The sequence below is a fragment of the Syngnathus leptorhynchus genome, chromosome 12, assembly GCF_054491065.1.
Source record: "Syngnathus leptorhynchus isolate UIUO chromosome 12, UIUO_Slep, whole genome shotgun sequence".
In the NCBI taxonomy this organism is placed as follows: Eukaryota; Metazoa; Chordata; class Actinopteri; order Syngnathiformes; family Syngnathidae; genus Syngnathus; species Syngnathus leptorhynchus.
Genome location: NC_141206.1, coordinates 10,661,200 through 10,681,691, shown reverse-complemented (window position 1 = coordinate 10,681,691; position 20,492 = coordinate 10,661,200). Strand labels below are relative to the sequence as shown.

Here is a 20,492-nt window from a genome sequence, read left to right as displayed (position 1 = left end):
CCGGAATCGACAGAGCTGATTTAGCTGCCTCCAGCCTGGCCCGTGCGGGTGCTATCGCTAATGTTTCCCCTTCTGCAGGAGATCAATATGTTTGGAAGCAGACAAACAGCCAGGCAGCCCCCATCCAACATCCCCCCCCCCCCCATCACAGCAGACCACCGCTGGAGGCCTTGACAGCCAGCACACAAGCAGCCAAGCAAACAAGCCACCATGCCTCTCCAGAGTCAACAGCGCACACTATCAAGTGCGCCATGTATCGCCATATGCGCCTTGGCGGCGGGGGGTTGCTATCATCGCACCATCGGCTCGGGAGTCCAATCGGGCCAGCGCGACGAGAAAACGCAGCGCCGCTCCAGGACGGCGTTTACGGCTGACATAAGCCTGGGTAAACAACCGTACACGGCGCAGACAGCGCAAACGCGCCCGAGCCAGACTAAACCAACAAGCGGGACCCCTGGGGGGGACCCTCGCTCCCTTCCTCAATTCATTAGCTATACCCAACCTTATTTGAAGCTTTTTCATATTGAAAAGCTGGGAGGCGAGAAATAATGTTAGCTTTCCTCCTCGCGTTGTTAATTTTTAAAAATGTTTGTTTTGGGGAATAATATGAGATGAAAGCCATCTATAAACAGGGCTGGGTACAAACCACAAAAATAGTTGGAAGGTTTGTTCAGGAATATGACATCGAGTCCAAGTAAATAGTGTGGCGCCGTCTAGTGGTTGGTAGAGGAATTACATCCAAAATAAACCAGGCGGGCCAAAATAGAGTTAGTGACTGTAAACCTGTGTACCTGAGCTGTGTAGCAAATTTCAAGATGTAAACAAAATACACAAACGCGATGACGTCAGGCCACGCAGGGGTGGCCCGACCAATCCGCCCGCCCGCCGCAGCGTCCCGAAAGGTCGTATGTAAACATCACAGCACATTAGCGCCCGCGCGGGCCATCAGCTGACCTGAAAGCTTAAATGAGGATAAATGAGAACGGGGGCGCTAACAATCGAGTGATCGAACGCCTGCTCCTCCCGCTCTCGGCGAAGAAAAAAAAAAAGCCTGGTGTGTGTGTGTGTGTGTGTGCGTGCAGTGAAGCAGCTGTGTGCAAAATGTGCTCACGCTGTCGGTGTGTGTGTGTGTGGACATTTCTGTGTGGCGGAGATAAGGGATCCCTATCAGCCGCATCGGGGAGGGGGCTTAAGATCCCGATGGGCGTGAGGAGAGAATGAGTTTTCCTCGCCACTCTGCATATTCCAGGATTACACCGCACCTTTCGATACGCTCCGGCTCAGCCGAGCCGCGCCTTCGGGCGACACGCGTGTAGATTATTGAAATACGCTGTCGCGAGGCGCCAAGGAACGAAAAGCCACACCGCCAGCGCGGCGAATCAAACACAGTGCGCATGGATCAACCTGATAGGATTTCTTTGTTGGGAAAGAACGGCAAGCTTTTTCCCCAAAAATTAAAGAGAAAACCAATGACACCGTCAAACATCGGAGAAGATCAAACGTGTGGAGGATGCTAGGTTAGAGAAATGAACTGGCGCTAAAGACACAATACAAAAACGGATGGGATTATTGAGTTATGCCAAGATTTAGATTCCAAAAAGAAATATTGTAATAAAGTTCAAGACAGTTCTGTCATCTTCCGTTATTGGAAGTGAAGGAGCCCAACCAACGGTCGGTCGGTGGGCTCTGGGCCCGCTTGGCCTGGTCCCCCCCCCGTTGCCCACCCTGTTGAACGCGAGCAGCCTCTAGCTAATTACGTCCTTTTTCAAATGCAAAGCAGCGGCAGAAAGTGAGATGATTTCTGGGCCGGCGCTTTGGGGAAGAGGCGAGCGAGGGGAGCCTGAATGGAAGAAAGAGGTGACTTTCTTTGCGCGCTTGGCGGGGACCTTTGAAGTCGGGCACGTCGGCGGGAGGGAAGGGGGTGGGGGGCCGGCCGGGATCTTGGATGTCTCCTCTACTCCCAGAGAAGATCGTGTTAACGAGATGGCCTCTAAAGACGAATTAAATGGTGGGAGAAAAGAAACACGATCGGGCCCGGCCCTACTTAGAGCCGCCCTCCTTTTCAGCGCCGCCTGAATTCCTCAGCTCGGCTCTTTGGAGGGCCTGGAGTGTGGGGGTCCAAATGTGTGCGCCGAGGGGTCACCCGTCCTTTAGTCACACATCCCGGCGCCTGAATGGCGAGGTCGGGGACTTACACGGCGATGGCGGGTCAGAAGTGGCGAGGATTACACGTCGGCTCTAAGCCGCCCGCACGCCAGTGTTTTCATGTTGCTTGTTTGGCGGCCAAGAAAAGGAGGCGGCGGCGGGAATTAGCCCAAAGCCCGGGAGATGAATGGCCATCGCATTCGCACCTCTCGTTGGCTGTTTTTCAGGACGCGCCCCCCCGCCAAAAACACAGCTCTCATTTGTTGCGGCGTTGAAAGCGCGTTAGGGTCGCCTTTGTGCGCACAAAAGCCGCCTCCCCTCGTGGCTTTCACGCCCCTGCTGGAGCAACAAGGGGATTTACGTCGCCCCCTCGCCTTTGATTGGAGAGTTGTGCTTCTCTTTCTTGATTAATCAACTGAGTCCGGCACCTCCACGGTTCCTCCCCCCAAAAGCGTAAGCGCCAGCTAACACCTTCAGGTTCGAGCTTGTGTGCCAACGCGCATAAACTAAAAAGCTCAGTCAAAACACGCTTTGTCCCTTGAGAGCCACCGTACTTTCGGGCGAAAAGTGAGGAAAAGAACATCGCCGGCATGTCCAACGCTTTTTATGAAGTGTCTATCGAGCGAGATCAATTCAGTGCAAATACGGTGATGAAAAAGCATGTGGAAATAGTTTTGCTATCAGCTTGGCAGCTTTTGATGGGTCCCATGTGGAGTTTTCATTGAGCGTTCTCCACTGACAAGTGCCTTTGGTTGAAGGAGGGGGGGGGGGGGGGGCACTAGTGATAAACTGGTAGATGGGGGTGCGCCAAGCGGCGCCGATAAATCAAGTTCCGGGGCTAATCTATTTAGCACGCTCTCGCTATTATCCCGTGGCAGAAACAGCTAATTAATGAAGTCATTCCACAATGAAGAGGTTTGGAACGAGCCCATTTAAGATGATTACGGCGAGCGGGACAACAAACCGTCCCTTCCCAAAATGCAGAGCCCAAAACACGTCTAGACAAGCGCCATCAGTTGAGGGAACACGACCGTACGAGGCGTACAAACGCAGATGCTAACGTTAGCCTAGCCCATGGCCCTGTGTGTTTATTTTCTTTTCTCGCCCAGACACGGTTGGAAACGGAGTTTGAGCTCTCGCTGCTCCGCTCTGGCTTTTTTCCCCCTAACTTGTTTCCCGACCGAGTCCCATCGAGAATTATCGTCGCTCTTCCTTTGTCTCCTCCGTTACACCGAGGCTGTCACAGTTTTCCGCTAAACGTTCTATTTTTGAAAAAGGAGCATCCGCAAATCGAGGCGAAGCGAGCTGAGCCGGTGACTGCTGACATTCTGCTCCCATTTCTAAAAATAATGAAGAAGAAAAAAAAAAAATCCCAATTGGCAAAAAGTACTAAATGATGTGCGAGAGGCTTCGAGCTAAAAAAAGAACAGCACGGCTCCTCTCAGCCACGAGGGATGAGGCGCCGGTGAAGAATTAAAGAAGAAGAAGAGGAAAGAAAAACGCCACCACCGAAGGAGGTTAATTAGCTTGGCAGCCGCGGATGGCGGCGATAGCGCCGCATCGACAATTATTCCTTTGCTTGTATTTGATTAAAACAACGCGGCAAGTTTTATTCGGGAATATGCCTTTGACCTCCTCCTGAGTGTGTTTTAGAAAGACAATTAAAAGAAGATTGACACGCGCAACTTGACGGCTAAATATGAAGAGCAGAACTTCCGATGTTGAGATGTTTTGTTTTTTTTCAAATACAAATAACGCTAATTCATTTGATCGCCTGTGCCGACATTTCTACTGAAATTAGCATAAATGTTCTCTGTTTTCAAACATGAATATGAATGAATGTGAACATTTGGTGTACCTAATGACGTGTCCGCGGACGACGAAACCAAGCACCGAGATGAGTCGACGAAGGTCGCCCGCTCGGCTCGGCCGTCGCAGTGTGGGAACGACCTGGCCGAAGAAAGAAAGAAAGAAAGAAAGAAAGAAAGAAAGAAAGAAAGAAAAAATCATCACGAGCGAGTCACCGATAGGGTTTTTGTCTCCTCAAGCTTTTTTTTTTTTCTTCTCCATCTCAGACGACTCAATCCACTCCATCAGATCACAGCTCATCCCCGCAAATCCTCCCCTTTCTCAATCCGGCGTCGGCACACAAGGCCTCCTTTCAGCCGCCGTGTTCCTGGAGGTGGCCTCATTAGCCCGAGATGTTTTGTTTGTTTGTTCCTCTCTTAAAGGAGCTCAATTGAGCAGCAGGCAGCAAAGCCCCCAAAAGAAGGCAGAGGTGGGGGTAGAGCTCAGCGTGTCCTTAGAGTTCCAGAAAAAAGTGTGAAAATCAAGGCGCAGCATTAGCAAGTAGCCAACGAGCAAGTTGTTTACATTTTGTCTTCGTGTCCTCTGCTTGGTTCAACAAAAAAGGCTGAAAGTGCAACTGTGGCTCTCCTTGCCCACATGTGAGGGCATCACAGTGCTTGGATTTTTTTTTTTAAATGAATTTATTTTATATGTAGAATTTTCCAGTATCTCCATTTTCATTTGTTTACTTCATTTTTACTGCCTAAAACGAAAAACAAATCTGTGTGCTTTATACTCCTAACTTGGTAACAATGAATTTTTTTCAATCTCAGCGGATGAAGAAAAAAAAAACATGTAAGTGGAGTGAGGTCAAGTTGACCACGCTCTTGGCCTTGGCTGAAATAAGCCAGATGTTCCCCACACAAGTACCTGTCCTTCTATTGAAGTATATTAGGAGTATGTTTGCAATCAGACAATATCTGGAAAATTAAAAAAAAAAAATCTTAGAAATGTCTAAAATGAGCTTAAAATGGCAAAGCTGAAAACAAATGGCACCACATTGCTTTGGTGCTATTTATTTAATAGTGCTAAATGTCACCTTCCTATTTGGTCCTGGCCTGGGCAATAAAATAACATTTTGTATTCTTCGTAAAAGGTCTAAGAAAGAAAACATCCCGCTGGAATATTTTCCCGCTTTCCAAGCAATTCCAACGGTCCCGCAGAAACAAACGCACGGCGAAGGGCCGATTAATTATGGGCTTGCTTTTAAATCTGGCGGAAGGACAGCCGGCTGTCGTCGCCCAGCGCTTTTGTAATTAAAAGGAGCTGAGCTACGGCGACGGCGGGAAAGGCCACACATCAGACACTGGACGGACGGACTCCGGCCCGCTTCCACGCCCGACCCCCCTTCACGCGGCGAGCCTGGCTCGGCGAGGAACATCAGGCAGGCCGCGCCATTAAGTTGATTGCGCAGATGCGTTTATTCGCTCAGAGTTGTAAAGATTACTGGACGATTCTGCGGCAGAAGTACGGCTACTGCCTTTTAATGTGCACTTAGCCGGCTGATTTAATGACTGGCTGTCGCTTCGCGTTTGGCCCGCCGCCGCCGCCGGGACGGCTAGCGGACGGACACTTTATTAGGTCCACTTGCAACCCGATCAAATATAGATATAATTATTTGGTCATTCCAAAGCGCTGCGGGAATGGATTCAATTTGGCTTGATTGGTCTTGAAATTAAAAAATCGGGGCACTTTTTGAGACTGATGTCTGATATGTCGTCAAATTCCGATGAATTGAACAAATACGAAATGGATCAAATCACTTTTTTTTTTTTTGGTCCCTTAACAAAAAGGATATTAATTACGAGCAGAACATTTGACAATTTTACAGCCTGTCGTTTGTAACAAAAGTAAAAAAGATTTTTTTTTTTGGCCATTTGATAAAAGAGGGTCATTGTTTTGACTTGACTACTTTTGTGATTTTATTTGAAGGCTCACTATTGTATAAAAGGCAATGTAAGACTTTCCCAGACTCCAAAAATGAATTTTGAAGCAGAACGGAGCGTAGACGACGGACGCGTCTCAATTGATTTGATAGAACTGCAGACATTGTCTACCTCCCTGGGCAATGACAACGGGATTTTAGGGAGGGGAGGGGGGAGGGTTGTAAAAAAGATTTTTTTTGGGTGTGCATTTTCTTGCTTTCACTGCTCTTCTTCTTCAAACAAAGTTGCTCGCTCACTCGCTCGCTCGCTCCCGCCTGCGTTTCTCTCCTTCCCTATCTCCTTTCGCCTGCCTGCTGCCTGCTTGCACACCTCCATCCCACCTTTTTTTTTTTTTTTTTGCTCCTATCGCCGCCTCCTCCGTACTTTCTTCTCCATCCATCTCCTCCTCCTCCTCCTCCTCCTCCCTCCCTGCACCCGGCTAGCACCTCGCTCCACTCCATTTTTTCTGCACATGCGATTTGCCTAACAATAAGTGGCTCTGCCCAAGGTCAGATAAGAGAAGCACAGCCCAGGAAGCCACAGCCACTGTTTCTTTCATCCCCCCTTTTTTTTTTTTCCCCCCCCCTCACTCCCTCTCTCGCTTGCTCGCCCCCCTCACGGCTTGCGAATTATCTCGGCAGCACATAATAATAATTACTGAGGACGGCAACAGCGAGATAAGGGCGAGGCAGCTGAAATAGTGAGAGAGAGAGAGAGAGAGAGACAGAGAGAGAGAAAATGAAAAAGAGAGGAGGAGGACAGGTTCGAAAATCTGAGCAAAAAAAAGGAGAGGAAAAGGGGGCGAGAGAGAGAGAGCGAGAGAGGGAAAAAAAGTGACGGAATGATGGCAAGCAAGCAACAGCCAGTCAAGCGCTGGATTTGGAATTAGCGCCCAGCGGTTCTTTGAAACGACAACGAGGAGAAATGTTGCAAACTTGCACCACGTATAAAAGTTGCGCAAAAAAAATCTCATCTCGTCTCAACGAAAAAAAATTTTTAGTTTGGCAAAAGTGTGACGAAAACCACTCAACGTTCACTATGTTTGTTTTCTTTTCATGAAATTTCATCAAAACATTTTTTTATGACAAAGTTTGTTCTTATGAGGATTTGGCAGGATTTCAATGCAAAAAAACTATTTTTTTGTGGCAGTACAAAAGATTGAAGAATGTTCCATTTTTACGCAAATGCACTGTGACCAAAAAGTCATTTTTGGGGGTTGGTTCATGAATGAATGGTCACGTAAATAGATAGGAGGCTGTGAAAAAGCCCTTTTACCATGAATCTAGTATGATTACAGCTGTATAAATAACAAAAATAATCAACCAAATAATGGACCAAACAAACAAATAAATACATTTAAAAATAAATAAAATAAAAAAATGAATAGACTGCGACCAATAACATTTGGGGAGGGCATGGGACGGAAAATGCGTCATTCTTTTGTGCTTGAATGAATGACTTCACAAACAATAGTGCCACAAATGTAAAAGGAAGCCATGACAAAGCCATTTAGGAGGATTTCACACAAAAACAACAGTCGGACAAACAGTGTGACAAAGCCTGTTCAGGTGACTATTTAGGAGGATTTCATAGGCGCGCACACAAGACCAAAAAAAAAAAGACGCGCCATCACCCAAAATGTCACCCAGAGCTCTTTTGAGAAGAAAAAAAAAAATTGTAAGCTCCAGTTTGGTGCGACAAGAAGAAAAGTTGTTTACTCACATCGCAGGCGAGAGTCACATCACTTCCTGGCGGGATGCGACCAATCGCAGCGCAATTTAATTTCTGCAACAAAAAAAAAATGAAAGTGATTGGAAGCAATTACTGTGTAATAGGACGCAGCGTAATTGGATATTAAGTGCAACAACGGCTGCACAAAGTCGCCTAGTTTCCTTTCATTTTGAGAAAAGCAAGTTTTTTTTTTCTCCGACTCCCGCCGCGATGAAAGTCGACGCTAAATAACGGAAATTGCTTTTTCTCTTCGTTAATGCCGCCGTGTGGCTCGCTGGCGTTTTTGCACCTGAGACAAGTCGCTCGCGTCGGAGTGCTTCTCGGCGGGCGGCAAATTGTCACTTTGCCGCCACGCCGAGCGCACCCCCACAAAAAAAAAAAAAAGAAACAAAAAAAAAATGGAGGAAGCTCATTTGTTCCTTGATGACTTGCTTTTACAAGCGCGCAAACATGATGTGCTGGGATGCCGCCAGACGCACGCCGGCACACAATTTAGGAGCATTTCATGGCAAAAAAGAAAGCGGAGAGACAAAGCTCAACTTGAGAACTTTTCTTTTTTAACATTGCAGAAAAGCAAGACAGGAACGCACACATAGGTGCACAGATTGACAACCCCCCGCCCTCCCTTAAAAAAAAAAAAAAAAAAAAAGCAAGCGTGTCAGTCGGCAGCTCGCCAGCCACCTGACCCTTGAACTCTATATCTGAGGGTGCACGGTAAGCTGGCGTAGCCTCAACCTACCGATGCTTCACTCCACCTCCCCCCCCCGACGCACCCACACAATCACCCCCCCCCCCCACACACACAAACCCCCAGAGGACCCGCTATCAGCCGGCCCGAGCACTTCTGCAGAGGCCTGATATCCAGGCTGGATTGAGAGTGGGGTGGGGGAGTTGGGGGGGGGGTTATATTGTGATGGGGGGGTTGTGATTTACAGCGCGAGACGACGCGGGAATAAGAATGAGCCTCGCTTGCGTATTTGTGTTGGATGTCTTTGAACGCAGCACCCCCTCCCCGTCTCACACACCCCCACCTCCCCCTCCTCTCTCGGCCTGCGTGTCGTGATGACTATCAGCAATGTATTATTACTTCAAACTGTGGCAGATTAGCCCCCCCATCCCTTCCTCCTCACCCCCCCCCCCCCAATCGTCTTCTTGGTCCTTACATCCAGCTGCCCCCCCCCCCTCCTCCCCCATCACTCCCTCAGAGTGCCGCTTGCCGTAAAGCCATTCTGGCCTCCTCTTATCTCCCGACTCAGGCCCTGTCACTCGGCTGACCCGTGAACTCTGCATCCTGAGTGGGGGGGGGGGGGGGGGGGGGGGGGGCAGGTGGAGGATGGGAGAGGAGGAGCTCAGAAGGATGAGGAGGAAGGTTTGCAGACACCAAGAGGAGATGGGGAAGCACGGGAAGTGACGAGGAGCAATGTTTGACGGGCGCTTCGTTAGCATCGACGCTAAGGTTGGAGAAGGCCCGTCCGGCTGGCGCCTTATCTCCCTCCCCGTTTGCTGCCTGTTAACCCTTCCCCGAAAAAATGGCTGCAATGATGACAAGCCAGAGTGAACTTCTTATGCATTAGCGCGTGGTGTCAACGCCCTGCCGGGGCCCGATAGCCGCCTTATCGCTCGCCGCGCCTGATAAGACGCAACACGCTGCCGTGGCTGCGCACGGAGAGGGCGGGCGGGCGGTGAAGGCGAATGCGTTTTTTTTTTTCTCTCCCCATCACTCACTCACTCACTCACTCACTCACTCTCCCTTTTCTCATTTGCATTTCCCTCTATTCCATTTGCCACTGTCCTCTGGGCCAGCAGCCTCCCTTCCTCCGCCCCCCTCCCCTCCCTCCCTCCCTCCCTCTTCTGAGGAGCTGCGAGGTCACGAGGGAGACAATGCAAACACGGGCCGTGTGAATGGCGGCCGGGAAGAGGACAGCTGTTGGAGATGACAGCGATGGCTGTTAAAATGCAATCTGTCTCTCTTTGCCGGCCGGCCGGCCGCCCGTCCACCCGCCCTGTTGCCGTGGCGGCGCAGCCTCCTCCTGCTCACGTGGAATATCGAGCCTCAAGAAATTGAATATGACCACTTTTCATTCACCAAAATCCCATTTGACGCTTGTAATAATGAGACTTGTTTCCTGGCAACTATTGGGCTTCTTTGCTCACATTTTCGCTTTTTTTTTTTTTTTTCTTGCAAGATTTTTTTTAAATATTAGTAAATTGGTTTCTGTCAGTACTTTTTTTTTTTCTTGTTACGTACGAGAAATGATTTCTCCAAATATTGCAATTTTTTGCTCAGAAAATTGCCTTTTTCCTCTCGATTACGGCATAAAATAAACTTTTTTTTTCTGAATATGATTGCAATTTTTTTCAGACCATTACACCTTTTGTTTCCTTCCAAAAAAAAAAAAATATTATTTCAAAGAATATTACACCTTTCTTTCTCAGACTCTTAGGGACTTTTTTTTTTTCTCATATTGACCCCATTTTTTTCTTGCAACTCTCCATTTTTTTTTCTCCTCATGCTAATCTTTCTAATGTTAATGCGTATTTTTCTGTGACAGGGTCAAATCAAATAAAAAGTAATTGTATTTAAAAATGGCAAAGTATGGCAACCCTGCTTTTTAACGCAGCCTGTCGAGGCAGATGGCGCGGCGCTCACCCGCAGCTCGCCGTTTGCGTTTTTCCATTAAAAAATTCTTCGCTCACGTGCGTGCCCGCGGGCGACCCGTCGTCTTGTTTGCGGCGCGGTCCAGAAACTGGCTGTGAAAAGTGCTCGGGGGACAAAGTTTTAGCATTTGGAAGGAAAAGTAGGTTAAAGTGACTTTGGCGCCGAAACAAATCTGATGACACATTATCGAGCGCGAGTGTGATATCTGCCCTCTCAGGCAGACGCGGTCACATTTATTTACTCATTTTGATTTCAGCAAATCAATACTATTGCCTCGTGTCCAAACTTTCATTCATTTAAAGCTTGGGAAGAGATTTTCTCTCAGCTCCTCAAATGTTGTCAAGCCCCGCCCCTCCGTGCAGCATTATGTCACCTCGAGATTGAAAGTCTGGATGTTTTTTGTTTTAATAATAACACTGCTTATTTGATGGCAGGATAAATGTTTGTATTCATTCATTCCAAATCACAGCGAGTGAGAAGGAGGCGCAAGGGTGGTGGTGGTGGGGGGGGGGGGTGGGGGTGAGTCAGTTGAGGGTTTATTAATGAAGCTGTAATCAACACAAACACACACTACATTTCTTTTCTTTTTTTTTTTTTTTTCTTTTTTACTGGACTCCATGTGAGCTCAGGTAGCCCCCCGTGTGTGCGTGCGTGCGTGTGCGAGCGTGCTATCGCAGGCTACACGCTCCACTGACAGATGGAGATAAACACAAACCTGAACGGGGGCATATGATTTATCAACATGAACGAATACCCCCAATCATCAAAACCCCGCCCACCACACACACACACACACACCTCTTCAATCTCGGCGTCGACCCTTCACTCTTCGGCGTAGCTTGGGGGCGGGGGGAGAGGGGCGAGGCATACCCAACCAAGACAAAAATATCTTGGCTATTTATTTTATGATCACAAGCGCCTTTCTGAAATATTATGAATGGATTTTAATATTTTGAGTTACTTTTTTAAAAGGGGTTTTTTTCTAAAGGTTTTTTTTCCCCCCCACAAACCCTTCACGGCTTTTTTCATAATCCAACAACTTTCCCCCAAAAAGAAAATACAATCTTCCAAATGTTTTATTTGAATTCTTATCACTTTAACTTAATTGTTCAAAAATAAACAAACAAGACTTTTGTTTTTAGAAAACCTCAGTAAATACGTTTTATAATATTGTGACTTTATTATAAAATCTTGTAAAATTCTGCTTTTTGCTCAACTAAAGAGGCTCCTTAAATCCATGATATAGAAAAAAAAATCCATAATGATATTAGTTTATTTTTGTATTAGGTTTTTTTTTGGGTCATACTATTCCAAGAAAACAAAAATTATTGCTCAGTTTAATTTGGCAAATATTTGTTCCTCTAGAAAAAAAAAAAAATACCTTGATGACTTATGTGAATTTCCTTTTAAGATTCCTATTTTTTGTTTATGCTTTTTCATTCTCCTAATACTTTCCATCATTTTCTCAACAAGAAAACTCGAACGTGATCATCTATTTTTTTGCGTTGTGCTTTGGTGGCGGGTGCAAATGAGTTGACTTTCCCCGAGCGCTGGCAGGCAACCCACGCCTTTGCCACTGCATGCGCTGGCTTGCCACCCACTAAAACACACATACACACACATACCTGACAATTAAAGCACAGCTTGGATGTTGCACGGCGTCTGAGAGGGTGTTAGCGCCTTGTCTGCACGCTTCCTCGCCCCCACCGAGTCAAGGCCAGAAGGTGTCAGACGCCCAGGAGTGGACCCCTGCTGGAGAGCCAACAGAGAAAGGAGAAATAATGATGCCAGGGAAACACACGGCGATGCCTTGCATGTCCGTGCGTGCGTGCGTGCGTGTGTACCACTGTTGTCTTGTTTATGTTTTGTTTGGACGCTGTTGATTGTGCCCTGGAACCTCGATGGCGTCGGATGAGTGTGACCTTGTGGAGGCGTTAACGAGATTTTTCACGCCCAAATATGGTGTTCTGCCGCTATGTTCCACTTTGAAGAGCGGGAAGCAAAGGACACGCACACAAAAAACGTCCAAATATTGCTCTGCCACTTCACTTTTTGGGGAATGGAATTCTTCAGACTTGGAAAAAAAATAATAATAATACAGGCCCGTCAATTTGGATCTTCTCCAAGAACCAGGAAGAACCTTGTGGATTTGACTACCATTGAAGCGTCACAGCACGTGATTATCCCGGAAGTGGCATCTTTCCATCTGCCGTTCCTTTGTGCGCCACATTTTGCTTTCCTTAAACCAAACGGAAGGTCATACTTTAGACGCCCAGCGGGTATTGATCAGGGTTACTTTTAACAGGCTGCTTTGGGGTCCATTAACCTGCGCTGATGACAAAGCAATAAGAGACTGATGCGTCTCCGGGGGCCCGGAAAGGGGGGGGGGGGTCTTTTGTGGCAAACACAATGACTCATCATGAGTGACATCTCCAAATGATGTTTGCTACTTTTCACTTTCCACATTAACGGGCCTTTGTAGCAACGGCTCGGCCCCATTCACGTCACTTTGAAGGCGTTCAGCATGGTAATTGACACTCATCTCTGGTAACCAAGGCAACACGCCCCCCCCCAGCCCCACCGAAGAGGGAAAGCAGAAAATCAACAATTAACGTGTTTAATGTCAATGACCCCGGCGCGCAAAACTCAAGGACGCCTTGTCTTATCTCCAGCGCCTGTTATGGTTGTTACTATGGCAACCAAGCTCCTCCAGTTGGTCTTTCCCACCCCAAAAAAATAAATATCTGTCACTATCACAAAACTGATATGTTAAAGTGTAAAAAGAAGCAAACTGCAGTCTGCTGAAAGTCGAACAAAGTAAAAGCACTCGTGCTATGACGAGGCGTTTAGCGACGGAAATGGCGCTTTTTTTTTTTTGGTTTCGAGTGTAGAAAAAAAAAGTGTGGCGTTCAACTTTGATGAAGGCATAGCGAGGAAACGCAAGATTTCCACGTCATGCGTGTGACACCCCGGTAAAAAAAAAAAAAAAAAGAATGTAAAAAGCAAAGCCGTGGTCAAAATGAGCTTGAAGTTCTCTTTTGTGTGCAAAGTGTGAAAAGTGGCACACGGAGCCCTCGAGGGAGGCTCGCACACACTCAGTCATCCCTTGGTTCTCCCTTCCTTCCTTCCTTCGCAGCCTCCCCCAAACAGACTTCCTCCCTCCATAATTACCACTTATTAATTTTAAATGAGAGCCCTAACACGTTGCGCGGTATTAATACGGCCTGTTAATTCGTGGGGGTAATTTATGGGCTGTGGGCGGGTGGGGACCACGACATGATGGAGCGCGCCTCGTCCATCACGTCCTGACCAAAGAATACGGCCGTCGCCACAAGGTCCTGCAGCTAGCTACCACTTTTTTTTGCACTCTTCCTGTTTTGGAAAGAGAAGTCTGCTGTCACAATTTCAGAAACTTCTTGTTTTTGTTCAACAGGCATATGAAGGGCAGGGTCGATTGTTGTTGCGTAAGACAAAGCCGTTATTTGCCAGAAATTCCTTCAGTTACGATGTTAAATATTTGCCCCGACAATTTTTGCATTTTTGTAACCCAAAAAACAAACAAACAAAAAAACTTACTTCACCATTTTTGTGTCCTGTCTGATTCTGATTCCAAATTCTTGCAGATGGTTGTCACATGAAGGACACAGCCGGTTACTTGCCAAGAATTCCTGGAGTTACAAGATCTGGAAATAAAATACACATCAAACGTCATGTCTGATTTTGAAAGATTTCGACCAAACCCACAGTGAGGACATAAAGAAAACGTGATTTGATTTTCTGATTTATTTTTTGGAACATGATGAAAAGCAGCGTCTCGCTCTTACAGGGCTTCCCATCATTCTTCTTTCTGCCTCTCTTTCACTGTGTCCCATTTCAGGAGGGGGGGGGGGCTTTTCAGGGCTGAAGTGGCGCTTGGCTCTGTTCGAGTGTCTTCGTGGCTGTGACCGGGCCTTCCTTTCACTCACTGTATACGCATGTGTGTGTCTGAGCCTGCAATTCACCAATTTCACCACTAATTAGCCCACAAAGACGAGCAGAGGGTGGGGGGGGGTGGACGAGAGGGGTGGCATATGCGGGAGGTCCAGGCCTGAGGGGTCTATGTGTGTGTGAGTGTGTTTGGGGGGGGGCGGACTGACGGTGGCACAGCTGAGACACATGGCACGGGACCAGACAGACGCCTTTGTGTGTGAAGAAAGCGTATGTCACAGTCAATGTGTGTGTGTGCCTGTGTGTGGTGTCTCTCACTTGGTCCAGCCTGGGCCAGTCTTAACTGGCGAGGCTGGTCCCAGCATGTCCAGTGCTCCCACTACGCCCACTGGCATTGGCATCGAGTGTTGGTCCACAGCCATGACTGTGTGTGTGTGTGTGTGCGTGGGCTGCCAATATTTTGACTTCTCACGAGCTGGTGGAGTTCCCAGGAAAGCAGTCTGGCTGGCGCGCAGCCCATCGGAAACGAGGGCTTTTTCCCAAAACGTCATTTGTGCGCCTTTTGTTTGCCATTTAATGAGCATTTAATTCTTTCGCCGCGCATGTGTACCCGTGTAGCGTATTTTGTCGTGTGCCAGGTGATTCCTTTATTGTAAACGCTGGAATTGTCATTCATGTTCTGGGGGGGGGGGGGGGCTTATATGGCAAAGCCACACGTGTTCTCATTGAAAATGCATTTTGGTTTTTCATCTCATCTAAACTGGAGTCACGCGATCCTTGACGTCTAAATTTGCCCACCAGGTGGTGCTAATTTCCTGACATGCAAAGAGTGCGGCAAAATATTCGATTTCTGCAAAATATGATTATTGTATGTGAATATTAAACAATGATAAGAATGCAGTCCAGATGACTATTTCCGATGTATCCACCAGATGGCGCTATTTTCCCCCCGTTCAATGCATGCAGCGAAGAATCGCTAGCTTAAATTCAAACGGTGCGCGCTGCTACTGACATTTAATGCGATCCCTTATGATTAGACTTCATTTTCATATTTGTCCAACATATGCCACATATTTCTCATATTCAAAGCATGCAGTTTTCAATCCAGAAATAAAGACGGACTGGACCCTTTTATTTGTTTCCATTCATCTCTGACAACGTAAAGACTTTCTCCTTCACTTAAAGCATGCAACAAAGCTGTCTCTCTCTGGAAATGAAAACTACGCGCCGCTTACAATGTTCCGTTTGTCGGGCGAACGCGCGCACTGTAAATTCCATCTCGCTGTCATTTTTTTCCCGTTTTTGTTGATGCGGCGAGAAGGCGCCATATTTCACCGTGATGTTTATGATGCCAGTCAGTCAAGAGAGGGCTGGGGCCTTTGAAGGACGGCTGGAAGAAAAGACTAAATACCGCGTGGTCTTCCGGTTTCTCTCGAACCGTCAAGAATTGAAGGAAATTGTAATCGCGCAATCACACGGCGGTTTTCGTGCAGCCGTTTTGTCGCCGGGTAGACTCGCGTTTCCCGGTGGCTTCAAAACTTCTCCAGCGATTTGATTACGGGAAAGGACTGAAGGATTTACCACGGTTGCGCCTCTGCCGTAGACGTTTGCTCTCAAATCCAGGCGGACTTGATTTATTATGTGCGAAGCCCAAATGCCGTTTAGATTCAGTACGGGGCGATATATCTGCAGCCCGCCCCCCGACCGGAGGGCAAATCAAGACACCGCGGCAGGGACGGACGGCAAAGTCAGGAGTATATTTCTTCTATAAAAGCGCCGACAGAGACGATCTTTTCTTTTTTTTTTTATTAGCATTTGAGCTAAAGGCCCGTCTTTTTATTATGTTCTCATTTGAATTATTTACCGGGCCAGATAAGAGCGCGGCACCGTAAACTAACGGCAGCGCTCGCTAATGTTCTGCCGGCGCCCATTTAGTAGGCCGTGGCGGCAAAATGCGGCGACGCCGGCCGAGGCGCACGTGACTGATGGCGGCCGTCGCGCCGCCGCTGATGGATTAACGTTGCGGACGGGTTTGGGGCCGTATTGATCGCGGCTGTCATTGCTGCTAGCGTCAGTGGTTTGGCCAAGAGGAGGGGGAGGCTGGTTGTTGATGAAGGGATGCATGATGGGATGTTTGCACACTCATCGTATTTTTTTTGGTTTTGTTGTTTTTTTTTTTCTTCTTCAAGCGAGCTCACAGTGATTAAGTAACACGTCTCGTCATTACGGCGCGCTCGATGAAACGTTAAACAAAAACAAGTCGATGGCGACGCGGGCCGTTTTTCATGCCGAGATTCAGCCAAATTGGCATATTTGCTGCGTACATTCATCCAGCCGGTGCCTTTCGCACAGAAGCCGGCAAAGGAGGACCAAAGCGGGCTGATTGTCTCGTGAACGTCTTCGCAAAACTGACTTTTTTTTAATACAAACAAAATCTGTGCGGAAAAAATGTTACCTGCGCTTTTTATGATAAATATAAAAAATGACTTCACGCCGCCGGGGTCATAAATAAAAAAACTTTTCTCGCATTGATTGGCATCATTTTGCAAATGCTGACACAACATTCTGTTTGTGAAAGTACACCAAACAATAATAGACATGTCATGTTTGCTATCTCATGGCGTGACAACTAATTATAATATATGTTTTTATTTGCTGGACGATAGGAAACCTTCAGGTAATAATTGTAGCCGGCGGGGAAGGGCGGGGTTGCGACTTGTATTTCGATAACTAACCCAAATTGCAGCGTGCGTCGCCGTGATAACGAGGTCAACGCCACGGGGCGGAGCGGCGGCCATGTTTTTTCTCGCCTGCAGCCACGTGACGTTGACCTCTGCGCTAATGAACAAAACACAGGGACAGAGAAGGAAAGTCGGAGGGGGGGGCGAATATGAATGAAAGGCAAATCTATCCCAAACACGCCTCCCTTAAATAACCCCCTCCCCCCCCCCCTCCTTCGCAGCCTCCCCCGCCTTATATTTTATTCTCCGCCGCGCGGCGAATTTAATAAATATATGCAAATGTGTGCTGTGGAACATGACGAGTGTAAATCAGGCGAGGATGTTCTTTGAGCGCCGCCGAGATTGAGGCTGAGAGCTGACCTCGGGTTAATCATTTTTCACTTCCCTATCGCATTCAATGCCGCTGCCTCCGTGTGTGTGTGTGTGTGTGTGTGTGTGTGTGTGTGCAGTAGTAGAATGTGTGCCGCTCTGGTGGAGGCAATTCTTCATAAACTTTGTACACATGACTGTGTTTACTTGACAATTTATGCAAAGCACGATCAGCGGCGTTGTAGGGAGGGGGGGAAGAAAAAAAAAAAAGGAATTTTGGAGTTTCACTGGGTTGTTTGAGAACAGACTTTCAGAGTTTTTAAGATGCGAACTCTCGTTAAATATTGTGAAAGAGTATTAAAGACAAAACTATTGAAGAAAAAAAAGATCGTTTTGTGAAGTTTGGCATTTGTGCTTCTCAAAGTGTTGCACCAGAAAAGGTACACAGACTCCCTCTAGTGGTACACAAAAGTATTACTGAATTAAATTTGAATGTCTTTAACAATCAAAAATTTCATATTGAACAATAGTTTTTTTTCCAAATATTTAGCAATATCAAAGTTTGTCTGATCTTTTATGTAAAATAATTCAATTTGGATGATCATTTTAAAACAGATTTAACATGTTTCATCGATTAAATGGACAAAATAATCATTCGATTGATTAATTATTGAAATAATGGTTAGTTTCGGCCCTCGATATGGTATCACGTGGCCCTGTGGATATTTTATAAGAAAAGCCTGTGAGCTGAGAACAAATATTGATCTCGTATAAGAATGAAAACACAATTAAAGGACAAATTTGCTTTGCCGGAGGCGAGGCGCTCGCCCCCTCCCCTCCCCAAGCCAAACATCAGCCGTGAAAAATACCCTCCCTCCCCCCGCAGAGGGCCGGCCATCCGTCGGGACCGCAATCCCGTCCTGAAGGCTTCTCTCGTCCGACAACGGCGCTTCTGATCAAACATCATTTACTCGCTATCTCGCTCGCCCTCACCCCCTTCCCTGATGCCGCCGCCCCCCCCCCAGCCACCTCCACCCCGCTCGCCCCTCGCCCAGGGCCTGTTGCCAAGGCGACCGGCTTCTCATTTCTGAAGTGTCACATTGCATTATTGTCTTCACGCTTTCCAGCAACAACCTCTTGCTCGCTGGCTGGCTGGCTCTTTCTCGCTTCACCACAAATAATGCACCTCTCTCTCTCTCTCTCTCCCTCTCGTCCCATGCAATGCAATTTTCCCGTTCAGACATGCATAATGCAGAACAAACAGCAGGCGTGCAGAGACACACACTCAATATGCAAATGACTTTTTTGGTGGCATACCTGAGCTCTCCTGCTGCGAAAGGTAGCCAAATAGCGCAAGCAGAGCAGGTAAAGATGGACACCTTGTGAAAACGCCAGGGAAAGAAAAAAGACATTGCAACTTTGGCACCACGGCAAAGGAGTTCATTTCAAACAAATTTGCTTCTTTCTACTTGGGAATCCAAAATTTGAAAGCTCTGAAAGTTTTTTTGTTATTCATTATCAAAACTGGGAATGGGAAATGGTAGATTTTTAATATTGCCTCCGAATTTGAGGCTCTGATCCAAATTTCAAAACGAGTCACATGACTCAAAATCCAGATCGGGGGTGCTGACAAAGCATGAGGACAAAGAAAAGATAGGGACAGCCCAGATCGAACGAGTATAGCTTTCCAGCAACGACACGTGAGACGTGACTCGAGAAAGTCTGCGACGAAGTGACAACCGGTTGAAGACGAACGAGCGAGGTGTTTTGGCAAAAAGAGCAGGTTTGCAAGTGGCGCCAATGTCGAGTGGGGAGCGTGGGGAGGGTCTGAAGTGAGCATTACCTGTGATGGCGTTTCAAGTGGCGGCATGTTGCACACATCTATCAAGCGCAACCTGTGAATTCCGAAGTCAGCTCAGCGGTGGAGCAACTCATCAAACAATATTTTTAGCACCACGATGACACTAAAAAAACAAAAACAAAAAAGACATTAGCATAGAGAAAATAGAATCAGAAGATAGAAGAAGTTACTGCATGTTCTAAGATTGCGGAGCTGGGTCATAAAGTTTTTGAAAAGCGGCATTCTGTACAAATTGCCATGGAGGACACGACGTTCGAGTTTGGAAGCAATCAGACCAAATCTCTTCGACGAGTTCCCGTTTGAAGGAGTGCTGATAATGGCGCAAATGACTTCAAAATGGCCACTTCAAAACAAAATGGCAGACTTCTTTTTGGGTGAGTCTACTCAAGAAAAACACGTCTACCAAATTTCATTTTCCCAAGTGGAATTGGCTCCGGGTGCTGACTCCAAAAAAAAAAAGTCTCAACATCTCCTGTGTGTGACTTGAGATTATTTTGTGGAGACCCGTCTCCCAAATTTCACATGAAACCTCAAATGACTTGCAACCGTGCGGCATCTGTCTCATTTACAAATCCAATTCGACAATAACCAATAAGCCTAAAATAGCAACAACAAAAAAAGCCCTTTTGGCAGATTTGGGCCAACGGGGAAAAAACCGCCAGCGCTATGGCTAAGTGGCTACTCATTGACCCCAAGAAAGAAGGAAATATGTCAAGCCGGGCCGGGCCGGCCTCGGCTCAGCTGTACGGAGGCCTCCGAGGACCCGGAAGGTTAATATTTGAAGGAAGGATGGCCCATAAATATCAGCGCGGGGACTATTAATTAAATAAGCATTTCTTAAATATTCTCCCGGGGCTGCTGCTTTTGTTTGAAGATGATTGATCGACTCCTATTTCTCCAGGCAGGACCATTAGTTTCGCCACCGCCGCCGCCCTCCTCCTCCTTCCGCTCCGTCCCTTCCCTTCCCTTCCCTTCCCGCTGCCGTCTCCCTCCTCTTACCTCTCTTTTTCCCCCCTCCACGCCCATTTCTCCGCCTTGTCCATGCATCTGCTGTCAACTGGCCTTTCCTGGCTCTCTTTTCATCAGTGGCCGTCCCTGAGAGGTTCTCTCCGGAGGCCCGTATTTCTTCTCACCACCCCGTGACAAGCTAATGAGGCTAAATCCCGCCGCAACCCAGCGCTACGTCCCCGCCAAAAAAAAGGGAAGCCCGGGCCCGTGGCCTCTGCCCGGGCCACGCGACCCGCCTCGCTCCGACATCTGCCACGGCGCGGCCTCAAAAGTCCAACAGGAAGTCAAAAGAGAATAAATATGGAGGCCTTTCTGGCCAACAATGGGCCCGCGTTTGG

General features: G+C 47.4%; 1 protein-coding gene across 9 annotated transcripts in view; it reads right to left on the bottom strand.

Moving 5' to 3' along the window:
• lhx5 (LIM homeobox 5) overlaps positions 1-20,492 on the bottom strand; it is a 37,796-nt gene that overhangs the window by 12,750 nt on the left and 4,554 nt on the right. For 2 of the 9 annotated variants that reach the window (XM_085925954.1, XM_085925961.1), the window contains exons 2-7: positions 19,129-19,249; positions 18,603-18,664; positions 13,885-13,991; positions 12,153-12,547; positions 11,934-12,060; positions 7,641-7,703 (exon numbers count right to left, since the gene is read on the bottom strand). Coding sequence is in view for 1 of the 9 variants with exons in the window: in XM_085925961.1 (XP_085782087.1) it covers positions 7,641-7,642 (2 nt within the window). In the remaining 8 variants the exon portion in view is untranslated. Of the gene's footprint in view, positions 1-4,003; positions 4,096-7,640; positions 7,704-11,933; positions 12,061-12,152; positions 12,548-13,884; positions 13,992-18,602; positions 18,665-19,128; positions 19,250-20,492 lie in introns of those variants that run through there. The other 7 variants (XM_085925956.1, XM_085925958.1, XM_085925952.1 and 4 more) reach the window with 7 other exon arrangements.